Source organism: Delphinapterus leucas, chromosome 14 (assembly GCF_059928025.1).
Source record: "Delphinapterus leucas isolate spDelLeu-1000000601 "Yukka" chromosome 14, BTC_Dleu_Yukka2, whole genome shotgun sequence".
NCBI classification, from domain to species: Eukaryota; Metazoa; Chordata; class Mammalia; order Artiodactyla; family Monodontidae; genus Delphinapterus; species Delphinapterus leucas.
Genome location: NC_143142.1, coordinates 32,331,103 through 32,351,327, shown reverse-complemented (window position 1 = coordinate 32,351,327; position 20,225 = coordinate 32,331,103). Strand labels below are relative to the sequence as shown.

At 45.7% G+C, this 20,225-nt stretch overlaps 1 protein-coding gene across 1 annotated transcript in view; it reads right to left on the bottom strand.

Annotated features, from left to right (window-relative positions):
• Positions 1-20,225, bottom strand: part of L3MBTL4 (L3MBTL histone methyl-lysine binding protein 4) — a 303,558-nt gene that overhangs the window by 248,369 nt on the left and 34,964 nt on the right. Inside the window, exon 4 of the mRNA XM_089894942.1 lies at positions 13,208-13,299. Coding sequence (XP_089751068.1) covers positions 13,208-13,299 — 92 coding nt within the window. The remainder of the gene's footprint in view (positions 1-13,207; positions 13,300-20,225) is intronic.

Below are 20,225 nucleotides of genomic sequence, written 5' to 3'. Positions count from 1 at the left end.
TATTTTATGATGAAGAAAAGCGAACTGGAAGCACACACTTAAAGCAAACAATAAGCCCATTAAATTCAGTCATAAAAAATCACAAGGTTTGTGGACCTGAAAACCACTTTTACAGCTAAATAAACTGAAGCCCAGAGAGGTTAAGAGACTTTCTCAAGGTCACACCAGTTTAGTGGTAGAGCATAAGTAAGGACATAAGTCTTCTGAAAGCCTGCCAACTGTTTGTTCCACTAAGGGGACAGAGTGGCAACAAAACGCAAAACAAAACCTGGCTTCAGGCCACAGAAGGCTTCAAGGACACTTCCAGGGAAGCGCCATGTGCTCCTGGGTATGGAAGTGAAGTTGTTTTGTTTTGTCATTTTCTGTTCTCCAAACAGGTGCAAAATAATGCTTTCTAGTACAAAATTGATGAATTTTGTCACTAATGTTGGAGAAGAAGGATTATTCAAAGTTCCATACCTCATATCAAAAGTAGATACAAATGGTATACTATTATTTAAAAATAAAATGAGTCAGAGCACTAGAAAAAAACAAAGAAAAACAAAACACCATGCCTGGAGAAAAGTAGAGGGGCTATTGGCAAAATTCCTTTATGAAATACAATCGTGTTCACGGGTGTGTGCCAGCAGGTCTTTGCTCCATGGGTAGACAAAGTCAAAAGTGCACAGTGGGAACAACTCTTGGGCAGTTGGTAGATATACCTGTTCATCACTGAGAACCCCACTGCAAGAGCAGAGAGATGATCCTGTGATGACAATGTCTGAGCCACTACACAGACTGCAGAAGGTCGGTGGTCACCAACACCAGCAGAGCACCAGTGAAATACGTGCCCCACAGAAGAGCGCCTACGCCATCTGAATGTCGACAAGCATCCTACATTATTCACAGGCAGGAGCTGGCAGCCAACAATACTCCCCTGATCACAATTCAATATTGAAAGAAATGGGAGGAACTGGGCATGGGATGGAATCACAGCTAGCGAGGCACAGGTTTTTAGCGAGCTTGCAAAGGGCCGGGCCAGGGCCACAGGGCAGCGGTTTCTCAGTCCCCACATGATGGCTGTCAGAGGGAAAGAGGTTCCTAGGAATTTTACACGCAGACGATAAAAACGAAATTTCTTATAACACCAAAGACCACTGCCATGAGTTCAGCATCCTCGTTAACATCTTCACAACATCAGCAACATCTTCAAAATCTTAAATCATCTCAATGTGTACCTTCAGGGCTGAAATGTCACAATTTTAAACGTGAAAGGTGAGCCATCAGGAAGTCTTATGTAGGCAAACTGTGATATAAACAGCTTGACCACAGAGAATTTAGCTTTGTGTCAGCACTTGACAATTTTCTTTCCTCAATGGGGGAAAAATCAATTAGGTTATAGGTAGAGTAAAAAAAAAAAAAATTCAAATACGGCAGAAGGGAACGTGAGAAAAACATTTTCCAGAGACAAACACAATCAAAGAGGAAGTTACAAAATGCATTTGCAGCTCTCTCTGAAGCAGAGAGACTCAACCTGCCAGGTTTTGAGCATAGTATGTGTCAACATAGCATTTGATAAAACAAAATGAGTCTGGGTTCATGTCCAATCTGAATATCCAGGACAATCCACATGTATGTGAAGAACCACTAACACTTGCTGTCACAGCCAAAAACCTAGGAATGGTTCGATGCAACTTTCTCACTAAACAGAAATGAAGTGGAAAGAATGACAAGGATGGTTACAGAGCTGAGCTACCCTTCATCGAGCCATATACAGGGGCCTTCTATGCTACAAGCCCTTGTGCAGCACAGAACTGGGCCACACCCTGTTCTAAGCACTTTACAAACATTAACTCATTAAATCATCAAGAAAAACCCTATGAAGTACGCGTACATTCTCCAGATGATGAAACTGGGCCACAAGTGGTTATGTAATGTGCCTGAGATCACAGTGTGTGTCTGTTTTTAACGGGCAGTTAGTCACTATGGGAGGTCATTCTGAAAGGTTATAGGCAACACTAAAGACATCATAATATTTAAGCTTTTATTTTATAGTGAAAACTTGGGATGAGCTTTTTTAGATATTAAAAACTGGAGGTCTGAGTATGTGCTACATGACCAATAGATGATCCCCAGATGCCAAAAGTTTGAAAACAGTGCCATGTTGAATGCCAGACCCTATGTGCGGGAATTTACTATAGGATCAATCAGGAGAGTAAGGACACATGGCATCAGGACGCGTGACTATCCATTTGGGGAGGAAAATGGAATTATATTCCCACCACAATAGCACATATAAAAATAATTTTAGATGGAGAGAAATTAGACATAGTTCAACAGAATTCAGTACAACTATCAAATAAAAGCAAGCCACAGACCCGGATCTGCTGAGGAAGCATGATGGCCATGAGGTACTGATAAATATAAAGCAAGTAACAGACGAGGAACACGCAACCATTTATATGGACACTATTCACATATCTACATAACTACATTATACAGATCTGGAGGGACAAACATCACATTATTTTAAGTGGTTCACCTAGAGCGGGGAACTGACAGAGAGAGAAAGCCTTTTATTTTTATCCTCTTCTGTCTTGTTAGAATTTGTAATGGCATTCTAAGTTTTTTAGAAAGATCAATACACACACACAATCAAGTGATGAAGACACTAGGCAAACAGGCAGGACCCAGGTCACGAAAAGCTTTGTATGGTTTGTTAAGGACCTTTTAGTTTATCCTTAGCCAATGAAGTAGTAGCAAAAGCTTTTAGTCATTGGGAAGAAAAAAAAATTATTGCATTTTATTAAGATCTTGTTACTGGCAATGTGGGGAATTAATTAGAAATGTAGTAAAATTAGAGGTAGAAAAGATGGGAAAGGAGGCTTTTAATATCTACTAATAATTAAGAATTTGCCATGTACCACATACAGCACCTAACTCAGCTCGTTTAAGCCTTAGCACCCCTGCACTGGGACTGTTACAATCCCCACGTCACCTACAAGGAAACAGAGGCTCAGAGAGGTTCACAAATTGCCCCATTGGCCCAGCTAGTCAGTAAAAACCTGGAATTGGAATACAAACCCTGGTCTGTGCTTACTCACAAAGTGATATTGTATTTGGGAATGTTGCGACAGCCTGAACAATGGTGATGAGGCCCTCAACCAAACGCAGAGCAAGAGCTGGGAGTGGGGACAGGGGCCAGACTCCGTACGTATCTGGGAGGTAAAATGGGCACCACCTGCTGACTGGCTGGATGAACAGGATGAGGAAGGTGGGGAATTTCAACTGACACCCAGGTTTCAGGCTGGAAAGAAATCTCCATTTTTTCCAAAATGTGATCATGTTTACTTTTATAAAGGTATCAGTATCTACTGAGACCTCCAAGGACTTGATGAACAGCTCATGAAAACTCTACTTCTGCACCTGCTTTTCAGTTCCAACTTTCTGATGCATTACTATAGCTTCTATGTTCTCCCGGGCATCTTGCAATGAATCTTTCATCCTAGAAGTGTCTTCACCAAGAAATATTGCACACGATGAAAGGTTATGAAATGCCTTCCTTGCTTTTTCCTCAAGAAACTATGATTTTCACCTAAACTAAGAGTGGAAATTACCAAGAATATTAGAACCCCTTCTGACTCCCTCTTGTTTTAATCACGGAGAAAATGGAGAACCTGAAAAATACACACACAGCACACACTCACATACATATACACACACACTGTTGTTTTGTACTCTTGTTTAATGTGGCTGTTCTTAATGGTGGAGAAGTGGGGTCCATGATGTATTCAAGGGTTCTGGAAACCTTCTGAATTTTATATAAAATTTTGTGCACAAATCGATATAAGCACTTCTCTAAGGAGATTATCAATAGCTTACACTAGATGTTCAAAGGGGTCCAAACCCCCCCCCCACCCCCCCAAAAAAGACCAAGAGCTGCGTGGCTGTCCTTTATAGGAACCTGCCATTAATCAAGCCACGGGGGCTTCCCTGGTGGTGCAGTGGTTGAGAGTCCGCCTGCTGATGCAGGGGACACGGGTTCATGCCCCAGTCCGGGAAGATCCCACGTGCCGCGGAGTGGCTGGGCCCGTGAGCCATGGCCGCTGAGCCTGCGCGTCCGCAGCCTGTGCTCCACAACGGGAGAGGCCACAACAGTGAGAGGTCCGCGTACCGCAAAAAAAAATCAAGCCACGGACTAAATAACCGATTTAGGAAACTTCAATAAGCAGAACACAGAAGCTCATCATGGAAATACAGGTGAGGCAGCAAGACCTGCTTCAGATTCTGCTTCTTCAAAGTGATGCCTATTTTTGCCACCTATTTGTTAGGCTAATGGAGAAAAATCATCCCCTACCTAATTAAACATAACTGGCTGCGAAGCTTCAGTTAAGACGGCAGTGAAGGATGGCTGATTGCGTAGTTTTAAACTCTCATTTTAGAGACTACGTCCTCGTTATTTTGAACATTTTTCGTTTTTTGAACATTTTTCATAATTCTGAATCCCAAACTGCTATCAAGATTATACCAGGAGGATCCTACAAACAGAGAACACAGAATGCATGGCACAACAAAAGTGCACTTTAATAAGTTAGTCAATGGAATTCCTACTGTTTCTTTGTGAATCTATCCTACTGTAATCTCAGATGCAGAAATTCTCATTTCCCTGGAACCCACTGACCTATTGATAATAAGAAGTTTGGCTTGTGTGTGTGCGCGTGCGTGTGTGTGTACGTGTGTGTGCGTGTGTGTGTGTGTGTGTGTGTGTGTCTCCAGCGACCCTAACCTAACCACTGACTGAATTATAGTCCAAGAAACAGAAAGAAAGCACAGATCAGAGTGGGTGAAATACTGCTGAACTTAAGCAGCTTCAGTCTAACAAAGATCTTTGTGAACAAAGAAAAAGAACCCACACAGTATAAAATAAAGAACTGCTCAGAGAGAACTTTTAAAAATAACTCTTGAAGTTATCTGATAATTCATTGGCCGTCACTGAGTGGACTTCACAAATCCTCTGAGCCTAGGGTCTAAAACAATAAACCCATGTATTTTTTTCCTGAATAACTAAACTCTCCCAGAGAAAAGAGACGAGGATACTTCTAATATAAATTTCCTTTAACTGCAGGAAAAGAGCCGTGAAACGGTCCACGCTTGACTCTAAACACCACTACTTTCTTCTTTTAATTTCCCTTCCTCTGAACATGACATTGGGCTCCCAGCTGGAAACGCAGATAAGCTGCCCTGACGGGGGCTTCAGGCCCCTCCCAAGAACAAAAAGCGCCTGATCTGTCCGGCTCCCCCGCTTCAGATCTGCTGAACTGCTTCACAGCCCGGGACCTTTGCGTCCCACCGTTTCAGAGGAGTGGATTCCAAGAGAAGGAAAAGGCTCTGACACCCGAGATCAGGATGCAGCTTCAGTTTTGCTCCATAACTGAGAGCTCTGGAGAATATGAGAAACGAACATGAAAGGGAATTCGCTCTGTTCTTCAGAGTCCCAGCAAGCAATTGGCTTAAATGACTGCATGGTGTAAGGCCACATTCTGGTCTGCAAACACACTTCTTTCCCTGCCCTTGATACGTGCCTTGTGTTTTAAACCCCAACCAAACATCTGAGTATAACTGTTTTCAAAACATGTTTGGTTTTTCTGGGGGAGAATTGTTAAACACCAACGAAGTTATCTTAAAACTGGGGGACAACACAATACATATAGAAAACAAAAACAAACAGGCAGATAGACAAGCACACTTGAGGCAAATTTTTAAAAAAGCATATGAACTGAGGCTGTCATGTGATCCTCAGCATACCCAAGTTCACAATATAATGAGGAATTTCATTACAGCTTATAAAGCCATGCATGGTCATCACGTGGCTCGTGACTAATATTTAAAGTGTTAGCTAAGACGGATCCACATTAAAACTCTGAAGGGGAGCTCAGTGATTATCAAGTACTTTGGAAACATGTTCAAAGCACAGAAAACCTGACATCTGACTGAACTGTTTTGGTTGGAAAGGGTCTAGCTTTCTCAAATAGTTCCACACGGGGTTTCACCAAATGTGAATGTTCACGGCAGCATCTTTCTGCACTGCGGAACTACACACAAATCCAGGCTTTATTGAAAACAAAACACACACACACATTTTTCAGATTCTATTTAACGTACTGGCATATTTAGAAAAATTAGAGGTTTAAATATACTTCAGGTCTGGGTGAAAAAGTTAAATTTAGGGAGAGGGTGAGTTAAACTCACTGCTCCCGCGAGGACTTTAAGTAAGGAAGGACAGACAGCGGGAATGAGTCTGCACAAGGTGCCTTGTATTCGGGACCGTCAGGAGATAAGTTAGGAAGGAGTCTTTTCTCACCGGCTACCCTCCGCCCATCATCCTACAGCTGGCTGGAGTTTCCTTATCAGGACACAAAGAATTTCTTTCTGAAATCATCTAACAGATGGTCATGGACAGCCGGAGGGGTGGGGGGCAGAGTACAGCCCGGAGCGTGGAGCATCAGGGGTGCAGGTGGCACTGAGGGAGCCACAGGAGGACAGGCAGGCACCCTGAGTCTGGAAGTCTGGACAGTAACTCTGCCTCGCTGAGGAGACGAAGGAGGTCACCTGGGGAAAATACCTCTGCTCTTCCTCATGAAGGAAGTCAGTATGTCTTCAAGTGTGAGGGTAACAGGGAGAGGCTGGAAGGCCAGTACCTGCCAACGTTAGGATTTTAGATGAAGCTCCAATGGTGGGTGGGCTGTAGCCTGGCCACACACCCCAAGGTGTGCGGGTTGGGCCACGGAGATGACGACACCTCGGCTGGCAGGCCAGGTGCCAACAGAGGGCAGCCAAGGGCATCTCCATGTCCATCCAGGCAAGTCCTGCTGGCAGTATGCCCGGAGAGCAGGCCCGGGGAGAAGAGCCTAGAGAGCAGGGCCCGGGGACCAGGGCCGTGGAGCAGGGCCGTGGAGCAGGGCCTGGGGAGCAGGGCCGGGGAGCAGGGCCGGGGAGCAGGCCGGGCTGGCATTCCAGACGAGGGATGGTTCCGAGAAGCACAGGACTGGGACCCAAGAGAAGAGTGGTTTGAAGAGTTGCTGGCGTTTAGTAAAGTGAACTACACGTCAGACACGGTATCATGCTGAACATGTTATGTACATCATATGTGATTCTTCAGCAGTCCCGGAGAGGGGGTGATGCTGGCTGCCTTTTTCAGCTAAATCAACTAAGAGTCAGAAGAATGCACTACAGGCCCCTTCTCTATACAGCGAGGGGGGAAGAGGCGGGAAAGACTTGAAGAGGCAGCCTATGAAAAGCCCCGAGTAAATAAAAGGCGCTCAAAAGTGTTCCTGTCCCAGAGAACCAACACGCAGAGAGGAATTAAGAAGGAAACCCAGTCAGTCTTCCAGGAGATTACAATTCCACTAAGGAGCAAAATACACCTACCTGTCATCCCAGAGAATGACAACTAACGTGGTCAAACACACCCAGTACACAAATGATAAACAGAACCGCACTTCACAAAGATGATTCTGGCAACCACCTGCAGGAAAGGTTCATGGCGGGGCCAGCCTGGATTGAGAGCATTTAAGAAACTTTAGCTACAATGTGTGTGGGGAAAAAAAGCAGGGCTTATTCCTAAATTAAGGCAGGAGTGGTAGGTGCACAGAGAAGGTACTGAAGAATTAGGAGGTGAAGGTGAGCTGACTAGACCACCGAACACACACAGGGCACAGAGAGGGAGGACCCCTGCCAACCTCTCCCAGGACAAGGGGCTGGGGACGCAAGCTGCGCTGCATGCAGGAGAGCTGTGTGCCATCGCAGGGGCAGGGGGTGCAGGCAGAGAGACGGAGGGGAAGAGCCCCAAGACCAGGAGCCCGGTGCATCTGGAGGAACGGGGTTCAGGAGATGATGAGATGCCCGGGGAGCCACAGAGAACGGCCTCAGACTACGTCACAGGAGAAGGAAGGGCCTGCGAGGAGGGGGCCGGACTGAGCACCATGAGGGGCTGAGCATGGACAGGGTGCTGGGGTGGGGAGGTGTAAGATGAAGCTGAGCACGTGGCGGATCTGAAATCCTGGGGGTCACTTCTGAGGGGGAGCATCAGGCAGCGATGGCAGGAAAGGTCAGGATGTAGAGGCTAGAGGAGGAAAAGGTTAGAAGAACCAAGGAAAGAGAAAACGTGGCCTGAAATTTTAAGAAGTTACACCAGACTCGGGAGATAAAATGGAGAGGAAAATGCAGAGCCCGGGGCAGTGTTCATCTTCAAGCTGGAATCGACAGGCGTGTTTGTAACCTGGGGGGTGAGGACCCATGTGAGGGTGAGGACCGATGCAGCGGATCCGTGATCTCCTGGGAAGCAGGACTGGGAGGGCTCTGCGCACAGGTAAAGGGATGCCAGATGGAGGAGGGAACTTCGTCCAGGGCAACAAGGGAAGGAGGAAGGGCGGTGCAGGGAGTGAAGGCTGGTGACAGGAAGCGAAGAGGGTCTCATCATATCCATCCCAGGGGTGACCGCCTCCTGACGGGAGTGAGGGAAGATGCCTCAGAGAGCCGCCCTCCTAGGAGACAGGGGGCGACCGACCGAGGCCCTGGAGGGCGGCCAGGCCCGGCCGCAGCGCGCAAGGCTCTTGGGAAGCAGAGACCACGGCGGGGGCGGGTGTGCATTTCGGCTGGAGCCACTGAGGACGCTGCAACGCTTGTTTCACCCCAGGTGGGGAGAGCGTAATCACGGGAGGATAAGGCGAGGGAACAGACACATAAGAAGTCACTCGGGCCAGGGGCCGGGACAGAGAAGCACCAGCAATGGAAAGGAGATGGTGGCACCTGTGGTCGGCAGGACAGTGGCCCCCGAAGATGTGCAGGTCCTAATCCTGGAACCTGCGATGCTGCTATCTCACACGGCAAAAGGGTTTTTGTGGACGTGATTAAGTGAAGAATCTGAAGATGGGGAGAAGGTCCTGCAATGTCCAGCTGGCCCAATGCCATCACAAGGGTCCTTATAAGAGGGAGGTAGAAGGACCAGGGAAGGAGACGCGAGGATGGAAACAGGCTGCAGTGACGTGGGCCCACAAGCCAACGGATGCAGGTGGCCCCCCAGAAGCTAGAATAGGCAAGGAAATAGATCCTCCCCACAGCCTGCAGAACGAATGCAGCCCTGCTGGCCCCAGTTTAGACTTGGGACATTCTGAATTTTAAGGTAATAAATTTGTGTTGTTTCAAGCCACTGTGGTAATTTGTTACAGCAGCAAAAGGAAATTAATACAACACCTAGCCACATGGAATTCAAATTAGAACTATATTACTAAACTATAAAAGATATATGAAGACATCCCAGAGACTTTTAACTTTCTCATGATCACTTTCATTTTGTTCTGAAATACCAAACTATTTTTAAAATGTGCAAGTCTCCCTGCTTTTCAGGGGCCTAATCTACCTGGCAACCCCAGGGCGGCTGTGCTCCCTCAGTTGGAGCCCGACAGTGATCTGACCCCATGTGGAGATCTGGGTCCCGTCTTCATGCTACTCCTGTCCCGTCCCCCGCCCTTCAGATGTGCAGATGGAGGCGCCTGGCAGGTCCGAGCAGACAGGGCAGGGTGGGCAGGCCGGGGCAGCTTCATGAAAGAGGGGCGTCTGAGGGGGGCACGGACCCATGAGGTTCAGAGAACAAGAGAGACACAAAAGGCCTGCAAACTTGGATAAAGATGGAATAGTCAAGCGGAGCCAGCGTGGGGACCAGCCCCACAGGCCCAGAGAAGCCCCGTGTGGACGGGCCAGACCCCGCGGCCTCGACTCCAGGCCGACAGGTGTGGACCTGTGACGATCGACAGGAAGGAAGAAGGCTTTAGGGAGACACGTCTGATGAGGAGATGACTGTCAGGGAGAGAGGACAGAGAAAAGTTCTTAAAACCAACCTCAAAACAATCTTTTAAAGTTTAAATCAAATCGAGATTGGCACATTCCACCAGTAATGAAGAGAAAATGTTTTAAAATTTTCTACGTCAACAGAAGGTGTTTACATCCTTGTATACTCATTACTCCAGGTGGTAAAATAAATTATAAAAAGTGAAAAACTTTGTCTTGTACAAAAAGATATTTAAAATAGACCTACAAGATGCAAAAAAACCCACGTGCAAATGAAATAAGTGTACTCTTCCTTAAAAATACCCACACATTTTCTTGGTAGAATCCGTATCTGATCTGCATGACAGAATTGACAGTGTGTGTTTCTGTGTGTGTCATTGGTATGTTTTCTAAAACTTGAATATTAGAATGGAAACTATATATTAAAAGTAAAGCAATATTCTTTTGAGTAGTTTTCCATTCAGGATATGCAAAGTATTCTAAGTTTTATTTTCAACACTTCACTATTAAAAGCTGAAGAGTTCCATCTCAGCTGGCTGACCTGAACACCATGGTTATAATATTTACACAATGAAAATGAACATTAATAGTAAAGAGCACAATACCAACACAAAACTGAGTTCAGTCTGATCCTCCTGCTTGGAAGGAGGAGGCGTGTACCACCTGCCCTTTTTATTCTATTGAAACCTATTTTCGATCATAAACCATGCTTACTTCATCTTACATATATATATATATATATATACACACACACACACACACACAATATATGTATTGTGTATATATAGTACATACAGAACATATATATATATATATATGTACAAATGCTCAGTTAGGGCAACATCTTCCATCCTCAGGACAAACCAGATGTAATAGGTGATGACTTCCCCTTCACACGCAGGTGGTACGAAGCCCCATCTCAGCACAAAACACCTAGTAAGCTCATTACTTGCATATTCCAAGGACAATCAACAATTCTCCCTCGTGCTGTTATCATGTTCTCTGGACATATCTTACACCCCAACTAGATTTTTAAGAGTCCGTGTCACAAGCACACTAGTGTTTCTGTCCAGGTCTTATGTGGTGCTTTGCACACACGGAGCCTGAGTTTGACTGTCAAGCCACACGTGAGTGGCTTGACTGTGAAACTCCGAGTGAAGGGAAAGGCGGCCACCACAGCAGATGCGGCTGCTGCCTGCTGTGCTAATGCCTCACCGTCACCTTCAGAGCTGACAGGGGTTAGAGCTCAGAAGCTTGAGGAAGTCATAGTTTTAGCCAAGGAACCATGCAGATGGTGTGCCCTGCCCCCTGCTCCCCTCCCCTGACCTTCTGGGTCTCAGAAGGTCAAGGGGGAGGCTATATGGCCCACAGCCCATCACTACACGGTCCCCAACGCAGCCTCAGGATCTACTTCAGGGCAGAAATCCCACACTTGCCCTGGAGGTGCCTCAGTCAGCACTAGGACCCAAGGGGAATCTGGGGAGAAACTCCATTCTGCGTGAGTTGATGGGCCTTAAAGGATCTGAAAGAAGAAAGTCTGAGAAATAAAGTGAACACACACTGGCTGAGATGAGGGGAGAAGGTGGGAGCTGGACGGGGATCTAGCACTTTGCTGCCATCGGCCAGAACTCGCCCTGCCCTGGGAACCACACACACTTCACCCCCAACATCCAAACATCGGACACAGTCCCAGAGGGTCCTGGTGGAGGTAAGAGAGGATCCCTGTCCTGGGGTCCTGGTCCGAGGACACACGCAGGTCTGATTCCTAGGACACTGTGCCCTTCTTGGTCAATCTCCGCCTTCATGGCTTCTGGCCGCCTTGAGATCCTGGACGGTCATCTCACCAAGCACAGCCATCGGGTCACAGCCTGGCCTGTGCCCTCGCATCCTGGACCCCAGCTAGGCTACATCTGCCCTTGGAGGTCACAGAAATGCACAGGCCTTCGCTGGCTCCTGGCCTGAGCCCTCTATCCTCTGACCTGGAGTAACCACTACAGGAAGGGCATGAGACGGCACAGGGCGAGCTGGAAAGGGTGACTACAAGTTACACTGGGTCACCCCGGTCAAAGCCAACCCCCTGTAAAGAGCATCTACACTCAGAACTAAGGAGAGGTTTCCGGAAGCCACTCAACACAGCTGGTGACAGACAAGAGCACACTGAGAACAGGCACTGTGCATCCTGTCACCTCGGGAACTTACACGCTTAGTGGAACGAACGCCCTAAGTCTTGTCACATGACGGCAGTGGGGGCAGCAGGACCCGAGTCCTCAGCAGAACCTGCACAGACCTTAAGCCTTCTCCCCCAGGGGACCTCTACCCACACACAGGAGCCCCGAGGAGGCTTCCAACCCATGGCCTCCCCAGCCACACCCTGAGGTTCTAGTTCAGCAGGTCTCAGGAACATGCACGTCCATGTTTTCCAAAGCTCCCTGGAAGCACCTGGTATGAGGACTGGGTGGAGAACCCACAAGTCGATATTCAGTATGTCTTAAATTGTGAGGTGCCAACACTTGGCTCTGCTTTCATTCCGTGCCGGCTACACCTCTTCTCCCCGGTTCTACTGCCATGTCCTAGATTAAAACTGCTAGCCTTCTCACATAATAAAGCGTACTACAAGTAACTCAACGGATGTCATGAAAAGTGAAGCAAATAAAAAGTTTTAGCTTCTCTCTGCTGGTTAAAATGCAATATAATGATGCAAATCTGATGCGATTTTTAAAAATTCAGATCGCCCCTGAAATAATGAAAACACAGCCCGAGAAGAAGAGAAAGGGCATTGGAAGGTTTGGTACCTTGGGTACCAAGATGAACCCCAGAGCTGCAGGCCCCTGGTGCCAGGAGTCATTGGGTGGAGCAAGTCTACCGGGGCTGCTCCGGGCGTCCCTACAGTCAGGGACAACCTGCTTTAGGGGGTTCACTGTCCCCTCCAACATGCTGCCTGACCCACCACTTCATGCAGCACATCAAAACAGATGCCTGGCACTGATCCTTGGGTGGACAGATGCAGGTAACATCGGCGAAGAAGAAGAAGGACTCACGCTTGGTGTCTACCACGTGCCTGTTATATCCGACGTCCTTCACACGTACAGCGACCCAAGGAGGCAGGTGTGGTGATTCCCCTGCTTTACAAACGAGGACCCCGAGGCACAGAGAGACTGGATGGCCTGCCCGAGGTGGCAGCGCTAGGTTTCAACCCAGGCGGGCCGGCCCCAGAGCACACACGGAATCACTAAGGCTTGGATTAGCTTTGTTATGTCAATCTCCAGCAAAGTCTACAAGTCAGATAAATTGGTATGCTATCTAGGCAAACGATTTCATTTCAGTGGATTCTCTTAAGTGTGGATTCCCTGCAAAACTGTAAGACCTTCAGGGATTTGTTCACCTTGGAAAACAGCTCAACGGGCGCTGCCACGGCCTCCTGTTCCTTCAAGTACTGCTCCCAAGACCAGGCCTCATGCGTGGCCACCGCAGGGGCTGGAAGAGAAAACACAAGGGCTGTTCTTGACACAATTAGTGACTGAAAAATTATGCAATTGAAGATAAATCCAAGAAGCAGGCTAATTACTTAAACCGATGATCAGAAGACCAAGCAACTAACAGCAAGGAGCCTTATCGCTGGCGTTCTGTGAGCATCTGGTACAATCACATCACCTCACATCCCCAGCTTTTCCTGGGTTAGAACAGACTTATGAACACACCCCATCACCAACCACTGATGACACGCAGGACGTGTGCCCCCAGCCCCCGCTCAAAGAAGGGAGAACAGGCACAGGTTCTCTAGAAGGTGATTTGGTTACTTTTAAGGCGAAGGACCTGAACTTTTTTTTTGTAATCTCCTTTCACTTTCCTACCTCCTCTTTGTGGGAATGCCAGTTGGTACAACCTGCCGAAAGGCAACGTGCAAACTGTCAAAAGCCTTAAAAATTATTTGCATACTTTGAACCAGCCATTCTCCTAGGAATTTGTCTTAATGCAATTACAGTGATGTGCCCAAGAGTTTATCCTAGAACCCTTCATAATAGCGAAATAGTGGAAACAAACTGAAGAGAGGGCTGATTAAATGCACTGTACAGACGTGTCGTTTTAGTAACAGCTCATAAAATTACATTGCAGAAGACTGCTGAATGGCAGAGAAAGGCTATGTTAATGCTACACTAAGTGGGGAAAAAAAGTTTAGGAAACAAAATGATCCTTTTTGGTAAAATATATAATGGAAACAAAAAACACTAAAATCATGTAAATCAAAATCGTAAATGAAGTCATCTTTAGGTGCCGGGATTATAAATAATTTCTTCCCATTTTTCTTTGTACTTTAGTTTTCTGCTTTTCTAGATGAATAACTATCCTTTGTAATTCAATAAAAATATCACTTTAAATAATAAAAATCCGGCAAAAAGATTAATAATTGTTTTAAGTTTATATTCTATGTTCCAATAACTCCTTCTCTAGGGTTAATATGCTAAGGAAGTGGTCCTGATAAAAGCTGATGGTGAAAATGGACATCACACAATTATTACAGCAAAAAATGCAAAGTAATATTAACATGGGAGAAAAGTTAAATAAATGATATTTATATATACATATACACATATATACATATATGATTATGAAGTCAAAACTATACTTTTTATAAAATATCTTGGGAATTTTCTGGGATATCTTGAGAATTTATTATCAAAGTAAGGACACAAAACAGTATATATTTTATGATCTTAATTTTTAAAATACAAATTATTATATATATTAAAACATTTGTTTTTCACATACTTATAAAGCTCCTTCTTCATGCAAGGCAATAGGCATATATGTGTGTCTACATATACAAACACACACGCACAGAAAAGAAATTGGAAAGAAACAGAAAAATATTAACGGTGATTATACGCGGGTGGTGGGATTAATGTAAATATTCTTTCCTTGTTACTTTCTGCAGTTTTAAAATTCTCGACAAGCATTATTATAACCAACCACACACACACACACAGTTGCACACACACACTCATACACACAGGCTCCTGGAGAATTCTGGTCAAAAGGGCTCTGTGAACATTAATTTTAACATTTATCTTGTTGTGAAGTGTTCCCGAGGAAGGTCCAGATGGTGAAAGGTCAGAACTACAAGCATGTTGGCGGTGACAGGTAGTTAGGCACACCTCCAAGTCAAACATTCGGAACCTCTCAAGACGGTAAAGCAACCTGATGGAATAACAAACACGAAACTCCACCAGCTGTGCAGGAAGACGTAATATGGGCTTTTAATCACTTAAAAAATATGTTCTGAGCTCCTCTTCACATGCCAAGAAGCATGCTGCCTGCTGGAATAAGAATATGACCCAGTCCCTGGTCTAGTAAATGAAAAAGAAATAATGTGTATTATTTTTCCCTTTAATATTCATATATACAATTGACAAAAAAAAGTAATTTAAGCTCAGGTTATAAGGAAAAAATCATATCAAATTACAGTTTAAAACAGACCCACAGAGCATGCACATTAATAACTACTGTTTATCAATCACAAGACGCTGACCTGTTCTTGCTAAGAAATACACTTATTAAAGTAAAAGAATTTTAGAAAGCACTTTAACCATCAAATAAGGCTGAGAGAACTGTTATCAATGGATTTCCTTGCTTTGGAAACAGTGTGACATCTCTGTGTGATTCCCACCAAGGAGCTCGCAGTCTGTTAGCCATCACAGCACTAGAAGATTTGCTGCCATTTCTACACGACATGCGGTATTTTATTTTGCTAAACACAGAAAGCAATTTGATAAACCCTGAACATTCTCTGGTAAGATTATTCAACATCCCTATTTTCACATAAGCATTTTACAACATCACAATTATAAGCGTTACCAAAAACATTACAGCAGCGTTGGCTCCAAAGCAAATATAAATGTCTCATTTTCTACAACAGCTGTGTTCCTGAAAAACTTGTGTGTGAGGGGTGACATCACCATGTCGTCCCCAACGTAGAAGAAGGTCATTCCTCACAAGAACCACGAACAACTATTCAAGACCAAGACACACTGAGAGAACCCAGACCCAGGGGTGAGGCTGAAGCCACCCCTGCACCCCAGAGACCCAGACGGATGCCCAGAAGGACACAGTGGGAGTGGAGAGTAGGGGCTGCAGGTGATGCTGACCACACTGCCCCTCCCCCAGGCCTCCCCAAGCCTCAGGCTCATCCAGTGGGAAATGAGGACCCCGGGAACAACCGGCCCTCACCCCCAGAATCCTGGGTCACTATGTGGGAGCCCCTATTCTGACGTCGCCCCACGGGGACTGCAGTGGAATCTGGAGGGCACAACACTGGGGACTGACTGTGATGGAGAGGGGGGAGGGGCTCGTGACATCCGCACAGGGATCTCGGGATGGAATTCACACCTGCATCACCCAGGTGGGGGCCCCAACCTGCAGCTCTGCTCACCTGCAGAACCAAGTCAGGGCGCAGTCTGACGACGGAGCTCGATGGGGTGCATACCTGCCTGCATCGGACCCTCAGGGAGGAGTTCTGTTGGCCCTGAGCCTGCTCTGCCCAAGCCCACGCCCAGTGTTGCGTCCCAGCCCACCCACGTAGAGAGAGCCTTCCAGACCCATCGACCAGAAGCACTGGGACAGTCCTGGAAGATGTGTGCCTGCCGGCACTTGAGCAAAGCCTGTGGCCCTGTTCAGCCAGGGAACTGGGGTGCGGGTCAGCTTGAGGTAAGATGACAAACAAAGAGCTTTACTGGCTTTCAAGCTGCTTCACCCACTGCACCTGGGCAGGGGACCTACCTCACAGCCCTGCTCACCACCGAGTACAGCCTGTCCCCCGGGAATCCACCCAGACCACAGGGGACACTGTGAAGCCCACTCCACAGCCCTCCGCACGTGGGCGCCTGAACAGGGAGCACAGCCTGGGGCCTCCTCTGTCTGCAGAGCAGAGCCAGTGGCCTCACCCTCAGTGCACACTCAGGGCCCCAACAATGAGCTGTGCAGGCCCTAGGTCGCAGCCTGCTGCCCTGCCAGGGAGATAAGCTAACTCACACCCCGTCCACTACTGAATACGGGCGCAGTCCTGGCCATCCAATGAGCCTGACCAGAGAGCCCAGGCGACTGCAGAGCCCACCCTCCAGCCCCACCTGGGGAGGAACCCAGCCAGCCGTCCTGTCCACCTGTTCTGGGCCGGGGCACAGCCCCCATCCCTGTCCTCTGAGCTCAAACAGATGCCTCACCCCAAATAAACCCTAACAGCAGGCCCACCTGCCCAAGGGCTTTACCAGCAGACACGCCCAGAAACCCAAGCCGAGCCCAAGCCAAGCTGACTGGTGAGGAACCGTCTCTGCCAAAGCAAACTGCACAGCCTGGAAGACGAGCCCCACTACTCAGACGCACAGATTCCAACGTGAGGAATCAAGGGTCATGAAAAGCCAGGTAACTATGGCACCAGCAAAGGAAACCAATAAAGCTCCAATGACTGACCCTAAAAAAGAGTGAATTATGAACTGTCAGACAAAGAATTCAGAATAGTCCTCCAGAGGAAGCTTAATTAACTACAAGAAAACGCAGACCATTAAATGAAACTAGAAAAACAATGCATGAACAAAACAAGAAGCTCAACAAGGAAACAGCCACCATCAAAACAACCACAATAACAAAACAGCCCTGGAGTTCAAAAATACACTAACCGAACTGAAAAATTCAATAGAGAGTTTCAAGAGTAGACTGGACCATGCAGAAGAAAGGATCGGCAACCTGGAGGATAGGACACTGGAAATTCCCCAGTCAGAGGAGCAACAAGAAAAAAGGAGGATAATAGAGAAGAAAGCTGGGCGGAATTATGGGACACGGTGAAAAGAAACAATATTCGCATTATGGAAATTCCAGAAGGAGAAGAGAAAGAGAAAGGGATGGAAAGTGTATCTGAAGCAATAATGGTGGAAAACTTAGAGAAATGGACATTTCACATCCATGAGGCCCAAAAGGGCCCCAAACAGGTTGAACCCAAATAGGATTACACGGAGACACCTTATAATTAAATAGTCAAAAGTCAAAGACAAAGAAAGAATTTTAAGAGCAGCAAGAGAAAGAGAGACGTCACATACAAGGGAAACCCCATAACACTATGAGCGAATTTCTCAACAGAAGCCTTTCAGGCCAGGAGAGAATGGGACAGTTTATTCAAAATGCTGAAAGAAAGCAGGATCAGTGCTTGGATGGGCTGGAGGCTGGTGGCGTGTGCATGTGTGTTACACCCTATGAAAGCACAGGTGCACTTGAGCCAGGCCACGTCCTCACAGACAGCAGACACTGGGATGCATAGGGTTAGCTCTTAGAAGCACCCCCTTTACAAAGGGCTCACCATGTCTAAGAGGACCAGGCAGCAACATCGCCCTTGGAAAATGGCACACTGAGCAGGATACATCCCAGACCAGATACCTGTTAATCCTGTACACCACAATTGTGTCCTGCTTTATCATTTCAGATCTGGAGTTTGGAATAATTCAGTTTATTTAAATTGATAGAAAACAACCTCTACTCCTTTATTTCAGCTCTTTATATGAACAGTCCTCCATATGTGCGTGCTAGTGTTTTTTGTTCTCAACTCCTCTTACAAAATTCCATAACATAAAAAGCACAGCATGCTGTTTAAAAATGGAAAGAAGCCCTAGCTGTCATCTAGCTCTGTGATTTTTTTCAAACCTTAAATTTCTTTCTATCTTGTAATACCCTATAATGGAAAAGAATCTGAAAAAGAATATATATATTATATATACATATATATAATATATATACACACACACATATATAATATATATATATACACACACATATATAATATATATATACACACACACACTATATAATACACACACATATATGTAATATATATACACACCATAATATATATACACACACACACATATATATAATATATATACACACACACACATATATATAATATACACACACACACACACACACAACTGAATCGCTTTGCTGTGCACCTGAATCACTGTCAGTCAGCTATACTTCAATAAAAAAACAAAAAATATTATAACAGTATATTGTTAATTGAAGGTAATTTTATCATATTTAATTATACTGATGATTTTAAACATTCTCTTCCTCATTTAAAAAGTGATGCATGCTGATTTTAAATTCATTGCCAAAAAAAGGCATGATCTGTCAACAAACAAAACTATATATCAAATTTTCTTTGGGGACCAAAGATACATTAAAATTTAACCATATATTATAGAATCAAAAATAGATAAAAACTGTTTCCAAAAATAAATAAATAAACATTTTTAAATTAAATTAAAATGTTTCATCAATAGGGGGGCTATAAGAATATTCTCTCTAGTATGACCCCATTTTTACCTACAAAAGTATCTTTCTAGGAGCCCCATCATGAGACACCCCGTGAGTACAGGTACGCTGCCTGTCCCACGCTCTGGCCACTTGGCATCACATTCATCCCCCTTGGAGAGCAGAGACTGACAGATGAAGCCTCACCTGACACTAAGAACACCTAGTTCTAGGACACTGCACAATATTTATTAGTGATTTTCTAAACTAAAATTAAAAATGGCCGGGGTGAAGAATGAATAAACTGTCATTCTTAAGGACAGAACCAGGTAAATCCTATAACTCATGTCCCTGAGAGACACCTCCCCAATTCCATTAACCATAATCAGTCTTTGACACCAACGTTTCAACTTCATTTCAAAAGTTATGTTGCATCCGGCTCCATCGGCAGCATCTTAGAAAATGTGAGAAAAACATTTTTTTTTTGTTGGTTGTCGGTAGCAACCAACCAATTTTATTACACACAGATATAAATAATGCCTCCCTTTGTGGTACCAACTGGAAATGATACAGTTTTCCCAACGTTATAACAACTTGTCACTGCTGGGAAATAACCCCAAAACAGAAGCTCCATGAATATAACTGCACTTCCCAACCTCTCACATGGTAATAACTCTGCGTGTCTCCGTAGCAAGGACTTCTGCCTGCTCTGCTGAGAACATTTTTCATTTGCAAATGTAGGCTGCATCTCATTCCAGTACTGAATTCAAAACCAGTTGTTGCTCATTTCCCTGCGTGTAGCGGGTGCTGAGAGCCAGGACACGCCAGGAAATGCTCGGGGACTTGACTCGTGCTCACGTGACACCTACTCTAGTGGGGGAGACACACGTGCAGACAGACAAGTGTCACCCTCACCCGGCATGCGGGGCGACTCAACGTTCCTGTGAATAAATAGGCAGACACGAGTGTTAACGCACACCATTTAAGAAACCCAGACAATGCATCTGGGAACAAAATAAAGAAGGATTAATTCTGACCAGAGGACGCTTCCTGGAGACTGCTGCTCTCCCAGACAACCAGAAAGCCAGCAGGTGGTCCAGGCAGGGGCA